The sequence below is a fragment of the Pteropus alecto genome, unplaced genomic scaffold, assembly GCF_000325575.1.
Source record: "Pteropus alecto unplaced genomic scaffold, ASM32557v1 scaffold166, whole genome shotgun sequence".
In the NCBI taxonomy this organism is placed as follows: Eukaryota; Metazoa; Chordata; class Mammalia; order Chiroptera; family Pteropodidae; genus Pteropus; species Pteropus alecto.
The window spans coordinates 1,841,349-1,849,275 of NW_006439757.1; the positions used below are offsets into that span (position 1 = coordinate 1,841,349).

The following is a 7,927-nucleotide window of genomic DNA, read 5'->3' on the forward strand; positions in this document are numbered from 1 at the left end:
CGGATAACGTATCCAGAGGTCAGACACATAACTACGTGTTAAGTAAATTTTGCTCCCTTCATCCCTTTCTCTCTGATGCTTTCTCTTTCTCAGGCCTCCAGGGGCATCTACCGCTCATGGCAACAATCTTATGTCAATATATGTCAGTAATGGTCTATGAATCACATGAAGTCTGATAAAATAACCAGCTGACTTGTATAACGCCCTCTATTTAATAAAGCCTCAGCTGAAATCTCAGGCTTACACCTTTTTCACTCAGCACACTGCCTCTGGGACTAGTGGGCTCCAGACCAAAGGGTAAAATAGGCAAAGATGATGTACACACTTCAGGTGCCAGGGCTTCTGGGTGAGGCACATTTTCCCCCCTTCTTTCTTTCATATGTTGAAGGCTAACATCTTCATATTCTCTCTATTCATCTCCATGTTCAAAACTTGTTTCTGTTTTTTAAAAAACACATTCACTCCAAGGTATAAATGACTGATAAACTCAAACGTGATCTCCCTCCCATGAAAGGGTTCTGAATCTCAACTAAACATTTGGGATACAAAAAGAAAACAAGACTAACAAGACTTAGACTTGAGAGCAGGCAAGTCAGGTTCCTACCTGCAATCAAACTGTTCAGTCCAGCAACCAACTTGGCCCTCGTGCGAAGGGGCTGGTGAGGGAGAGAGTGTGGATGCAATGAGGAGGCAGTGTTTTCACAGCCTTTGGTGATGAAATGGAGAGCATTCACTCAACTGGTTATCTTGGGCTGGGTCCTCGGCATGTGGGTGCTTCACTTTTCAGATTTATATATCACATTCATATCTACCCTCGTTTTAGTTTCTAATCCCACTGTTCTGGCAGCCTAGAGCAGATTGATAACCTCTCTTTCCCAAGAGAGTACTTAAGAGCCCATGTCCCTTCTGTGTGATAATATAATGGCACATTTATTCTTCTGTTTACATTTTGCATGAAAAATGTACTTAAGATAGTTAACTAAAAACAAATAAAATCTCATTAATGGCCCAGTGGAAGTAGTCAGCCTTCAAGTCCCTGCTCAGGCAACAGGGACATTTCTAGAAGTTTCCATGGTGGCCTCCAGACAGGGTTAACTGCTATATTCCTTAGCACTTATAATACTGCTTTGAGGACCAATCTCAAAGACTTGTGATAACTGTTCTTATTTGTCTCCTTAACTAGACCATGAGGCCCTTGTGGGCCAGGAATGTGCTTTAGTCATCTTTTTATTCTGTTTAACTCAGTGCCTGGTACCGATTATACAGTCAACAAATCTTGGAAGATTTAGTCTCTTACTTGTTCAGTGTCAAGAAAAAAATGTGCACCATAGATTTGATAGGTTTAGGGGTCTTCCGCCCTACTGAGCAGCTTGGTCAGATACTGTTAAGCATAAATTTTCAATTTCCCTCCTGTCACACCCCATTATTAGGATTTAAAGGGAGCCCAGTGATTCTGGGAGCTCCTCTCTTACCACAACTCCCCTGCACTATAACATCTTCGCTCCATCTTCCCCAAGAGAGCAGATTCGAGAGGAAGGCTCTGATAAGACCAGAGTCCACCTTCACTGACAGCTGCGGTCTCCAATCTTTTTGGCACCAAGAACCGGTGCTCCTATGAGAGTCTGACACCTGATGATCTGAGGTGGAGCTAAGGCGGGGACCCTAGCACTGGGGAGCTTCTCTGCTAGCCACCTCTCACCTCTTGCTGTGTGGCCCCGTTCCTAACAGGTCCGTGGCCTGGGGCTTGGGGATCCCTGCCTTAGAGGACCTCAGGACCCAGCCCCTTGTGTTCATCTCCCTGATCCTCAGTCATTACCAGAAGTCCCAAACTCCTAGTCACCTATCATCACCCGAGCTTTTTCTACCACTTCTCCTATATGACCCCTAATCTGATCCAGTTTATGTCTCTGCACAAACACCCCCTCCTCACTGTGGCCCCTAGATCTAGTCAGTAATCAGCAACAATTCCTATAATCCTTAGCTTCTTGACTGTTAATGAGTAACATACAACCTTCTTGACTGGTCTTACTTTAAATTTATGGTCATGTCTCAATAGGACTCCTCAAGAATTCCTGGTGACTCTATTACATTTCCATAATCTATTTACTCTGTCATCTGAAAGATTAATATTTCACATCTTCTTTTTCTCCTTAAATCCCCATCATTTCCTATTCCTTCCTCTCTCTTAGGTGATCTTGCTACTTATTTCATTGAAGATCTAAATATATTCCAAAGAGAGCTTTACCTCTCTCCCTCCACTGTATTTTCTCATCATTTCTCAACTCTCCACTTGGGAACTGAGTTCCATCTTATCATCAGCATCTCTCTACCCCATCATTTCTATCAGAATATAAATATGATAGCCAATCTTCCACCTTTGAAAATTCTCTCTAGGTTCTTTCAGCTACACTCGATTTCCCTGCTCCACTGCCTTGCGAAACCTTTCCAAAGAGCTGTCTACTTTCGCTGCTGCCACTTCTTCATCTTCCATTCTCTCCAGAAAGCACACGACCAGGATTTTGTTTCCATCACTCTACTGAGACTGAAATCCTCAAAGGATCTCTTCATATCTGCAGGGATCTCCACATGGCCAAATCCAATGTCAATTCTCTGTCCTCTTCTGACGGGGCCTGGGAACTGTATGTGACGCAGTTGATCACTCTTGCCTTCTTGAAGCATTTCCATTTGGCTTTGGGAACACCATGCTCTACTCCCTGGCCACTCCTTCTCAATTTCTTTGGCCAACTGGTTCTCCTCCTTTTCCCACCCTTCAAATATCCAGGATGCCTCAAAGGTCCTTCCATTTCTGTGGCTTTAAATACCTTGATGTGTCCCAAGTTTATAAAGTAACCTAACTTCCCACTTTAGCTTTAATTCATATATCTAATCACCTACTGAACATCTCTACTTAGATGCCTAATAGACACTTCTCAACATAGGCTATACAAAATAAACACTTGTCCTTCATACTCCCATCAGCCCCTTATAACCCTGTCATTCTCTAGTTTTCCTAGTCTCAGTAAAATGCACCATTTATCCAGTTATTTAGACCCCAGACCAGGAAGTTATCTTCAATTCCTCTTTTTTCTCACACCCTATGTCCAAACTTGTCAGCTCTACTTTTGAAATGAGTGCTGAATGTGATCAATTCTCATCACCTCCATCTGTCTCACCTGAGTGTGAGGTATCACAACTTTTATCCCCTTCACTTCTCCACCAGCCTCCTACCTGGTCTCTCTGCTTCCACTCTCACCCCTAAACAGCTCACTTTCTACCCAGTAACTAGAAAGATCCTTTAAGATATAAGACTAGCCACTCATCTTCTAAAAACCCTCCAGCTGGATGGCTTCTCATCACAATTAGAAAAATATGCAAATTCTACGTTGACTTAAAAAAACCTACATTCTCTTGACCTTGTTTATCGTCTCAGCCTCTTTTTGAACTTGTCTTCCCCCTCATTCTCTGTGGTTCAGCCACACTGGCTTCTTTACTCTGCCTTGAACAGGTCAGGTTCTTCCCCATCTTTGCATTAGCTGTTCCCTCTGCTCAGAAAGCTTTTCCTCCTAGACTTTGCAAGGCTTATTCCTCACTTCAGTCAAGTGTGTGCTCAGACATCATCTCTTCGGAGAGGACTTTCCCGACTACCCACCCCCATTGTCCTGATACTCTCTAGTCTCTTATTCTGTTGACTTTTTAAATAGTGCTTATTAATCTTGAATTCTTAGCGTATATTTATTTGTTTATGTCTATCTCTCCCAAAAGAATGCAAACATCTTACTGTCAAAAACTTTTCTGCCTTGTTCATCCTAAGTGTCTAGAACAAGTATTCAGTAAATAACTTGATGAGTGAATGTATGCATGAATAAATGTGCAAACTTCGGGAAGAAGAGATGGGATGTAGGAAGGTAGGTAAGCAGGTAGTAGTAGTTCAGGTAAAAAGTGTTATTTAAATAAATTCAAGGCTGTGATGTATTTCTAGGAGCAGAGGAAGCAATCAGGACGGGCAGGCACAATGGACGGCCAGCTAGTGAACTTAAAAGGCCTCCGGAGAAGCTCTGTCAGATAGAAATTTCCACAATGATGAAAATGTCCTATATCTCTGCTGTCCAAATCGGTAGCCACTAGCCACATGTGGTTATTGAGCACTTAAAAGGAGGAACTGAATATTAATTTTCTTCAATTTAAATTCACGTTAAATAGCCACATGTGGCTGGTAGCTATGGAATTAGGCAGTGAAACTTTAGAACCTGGAGAATCCCTTCTCCCTGCTTGTGATTTCAGGATAATAATGCATACCTCACTGAGCTGTTGAGAGAACTAATGAAATAAAAAGCCTTGTCAAATGTCTGAAACAAAGCTGGTCCTCAAAAAATAATGGCTGCTAAGATTACGTCGCATTGCAAATTAAACCACTTTAATTACATGCCATTTAAATGTGGCTCCGAAGTGCCGGAAACAGATTTTTATTAATTTTTATCATAATTTTTTGTTTATCATAACTTTTACCAGAGTTAGTGGATAACCAACGTGTGGGTCTATATTTGAGTTCACAAACTAAAAATAGCTAACAACCATTTTGGGATCTCATGACGGCCTTTCATCCATAGATGACTATTGCGAGTGGATCAGTTTGCTGATACTGCTAATGAGCTAATTAGTTTTGACAACGGCTAATTCGGCATTTGCAAAACCTGGATTTGTAACATTACTGTATTATTTTCAAAGTGTCATCTGCAACTTTCCAAATGATTTTGGATAAAAGTAGTGTTTGCTTTAATACTTACTATTAAAGTACAGGGAAAAGTACTTACTGGAAACGTTATGTTGAATTCCTTAAAGCTTAAATTGGTTTGGACACAAAATCATTTTTTTCTTGTCAGTGGCTCATTACACTTTCTTACATACTGAATGCAGAACATAAAATTAACACAGATATAAAACATAAGCAGATCATTATAGCTAACCCTTAGAAATAATCTAATTTGATAATAAAATTACACATCTGTTCAGAAAAAGCATGATGCTTATTTTTAGGCCAAGAGAATCTGCATTCCATGGAAGCAGAGGTGGAAGTGGCATTCCACAGCCCCTGCCTAAGTGTGTGGTGGAGACTGTGAGACTTGAAGGAGGACGGATGTATTTAAACTAAACGCACGATTAAGGGCACTGAGAAAAGCTGATGTTCTTATTAAAAAGACCAATTAATCTGCATCAGTTGGAAGCCACTTTACAGTAGCTGAAAAAGTACCCTAGGACGTAACACGGTAGGAATGAGACTGGAGTAGAAAGAATGAAAATTCACTTTTCTACGAGGAAGTCTTTCCTAAGTTCCCTCCTAGCTTTGCTGTTTGAAATGCAGATCCTTTCTCTTCACCCCCTACTGTGAGTTTGGAGTAGCAGAAGGGGAAGAGGGTGAAGACCCTAATTACTAAGATGAGGTGTAGTCAAGACTTACCGATGGGCATCACTAAGAAAAAAGGCAGCCAGCAGAGGACGAAGCAGCCGACCACGATGCCCAGTGTTTTGGCCGCTTTCTTCTCCCGGGAAAACTTGAGGAGTCTCACGGAGAAGTGCGTCTTGTTCCTGGAGCTGGGCACCCCGCTGCCTCCCACTGGGGCATTTTTCCGATGGATGCGAAGCGTCACTTGCTCCGAGTCCGACTTGTCGGTCTTGAGGCCGGATTTGAGGCCCCGGCTCTCCCTCTTGGCCACCACGTAGACCCGGCAGTACATGACCAGGATGATGGCCAGCGGCAAGTAGAAGGAGCCCAGAGCAGAGAAGAGCACGTAGCCCGGCTCCTCGGTGATCTGGCAGATGGTCTCGTCCTCCGGGGCCGGCTGCCTCCAGCCGAACAGAGGTCCGATGGAAATGACGAGGGAGAGCGCCCAGACGCAAAGCAGAGCCATGAGACCCCTCTTCTGGGTGACGATGGTGGGGTAGCGCAGGGGGTAGCTCACGCCGATGTAGCGGTCGATGGAGATGATGCAGAGTCCCATGATGGACGCAGTGCAGCACAAGACGTCCACCGCCGCCCAGATATTGCAGAAAACCCTGCCAAAGGCCCAGTAGCCCAGGATCTCGAAGATAGCGGAGAAGGGCAGCACGGTGGAGGTTAGCAGAAGGTCGGCCACCGCCAGATTGACAATGTAGTAGTGAGTGACCGAGTGCAGATGCCGGTGGCAGGCCACGGAGAGGATGACTAGGATGTTCCCTAGTACCCCGAAAATGATGAGGCCCCCTAAGATCACCCCCAGCAGAATGGCCTTGGAAATGTTCACCGGTGCCGTTGGGTGGGTGCAGTTGGAGCTGTCAGAGACATTTCCAGAGAAAAACACCATGGTCTCTGCCCGGCCGGGCAAGGCCCGGCTCTCGAGGGCCACCCCCGGGCGGGGGTGGAGGCGGGAGCGAGGAAGCAGAGAGTCAAAAGGTCTCGGCTCCGGACAGCCTAGCCCGCTGGGGTTGGCTGGGGGTGACAGAGAGCTCGAGGGTGGGAAGGAGCCCCGGCCAGCCCTGGAAACCCTCAGAAGGCCTTGCAAAGGGGCAGGGCATTAAAGGCGACATGGCCAGGGGTGCGCGGGGCTGCCTGCGGACCCCCTCCACCCGCTGCGTTGGCCGCAGGCTCCAACTGCCTGCCTCCCCGAGGCTTGGAGCCAAGTTGGAGGAGACAAGTTGCAAAATGCAATCCCAAAATTACGGGAGTCGGCTTTTCTGCCGTGTCTGATCAGTCCTGATTAGAAGATTCAGCATTCTGCACCTAATTTGGAATTCAAAAATCCAGCGCCAGTCTCCCCTCAAACCACAGGCAAGTACGGGTCTGCCGTCGACTCTCGAAGGCAGGGACCTTTGACATCTGGGCACTTCTCCCAGCCCGCAGTTACCCACAGGAGGGCTGGTCTGCGGTGGACTCGCGCTAGATTCAGTTTCTAGGTGCGCAGGTCGGGGGACGTGGATGTGACATGTTTGCCAATACCGAGGCGCCGAGGAGCGTTGTGTGTCCTTGTCCTGAAAGAGCGCAAAGAGAAAGGCAGGGTGTAATCCGGGAGTCCTGGGGACCGAGGCCGCGCGGGGCTCGACGGTTCGCACCCGGCTGGGAGCCCCGCCGACTCTGAGGTCCGAGAACAGCTGGCCCTGCTGCAGCGGAGTCGCCGTGCGCCTGTGTCCCCGCCGCTGAGAAGCTGCTCTGGAGCGCTCTGCCACGAGGCCTCTAGCAGTGTTCAAATCCGAAGCAAATAAAACCCAAACTGCAGCGCCTGGTGGCCGGATGACGAGCGCCCTTACGGCGAAATTAAAATCCCCGAAGCCCGCGATGTGCGTCTAGAGAGTGTGTCGCACGGAGCCGAGCCAGTGGGAACCAGTGGGAACCGCTGGATCTGCCCGGTTGCTATTGGAACAGGTTGCTTCGCAGTCACCTGGAGGGCCATGCCGGGGAGAGGGAACCGCTGCGACCCTGGACCTCAGGGCCAGAGCCGCGCGCACGCTCGCGCCGGAGGAATTCACACTTGGGTGTGCAGAGCGCGCGGGTTTGTGGACCAGCCAAGCGGGCCTGGGAGCCAGGTCCCGAGCAAAGCCCAGCAGGTCGCGAGCTCTGAGCGCGACCTAGGTCGGTTCAGGACTCCATTCTAAAACCACAGGGTCAGCGGTCGCGGAGGACTCGAGCCTCCAGCCACACCCCGGTGGGCTGCTGGGGTGCGGGTGGGGATTTGAGAGGGTTGGGGGGAAGCGTCACTCTGCAGAAGGGGCTTTGCAAGTGGCAGTCACTGCGGATTTTGTAGGCGTAAAAATCAAGCCCGCGCGCCAGCGGACAGGAGACGCCCAGGATAGTCTGGGCTGGGGGCCACGGTCAGCATAGAATACCTAGGTTTCCGCAGCTGCAAATCGACCTCACGGACTCGGGCAGGAGTACAAGGAGTGTACTCATCTTGCCTTC

At 47.6% G+C, this 7,927-nt stretch overlaps 1 protein-coding gene across 1 annotated transcript in view; it reads right to left on the bottom strand.

The window, feature by feature from the left end:
• Positions 1–6,768, bottom strand: part of ADRA1A (adrenoceptor alpha 1A) — a 71,778-nt gene extending 65,010 nt beyond the window's left edge. Inside the window, exon 1 of the mRNA XM_006916964.1 lies at positions 5,456–6,768. Within this exon, the coding sequence (XP_006917026.1) occupies positions 5,456–6,338 (883 nt within the window). The 5' untranslated portion in view covers positions 6,339–6,768. The remainder of the gene's footprint in view (positions 1–5,455) is intronic.
• Positions 6,769–7,927: the final 1,159 nt, after the last annotated feature.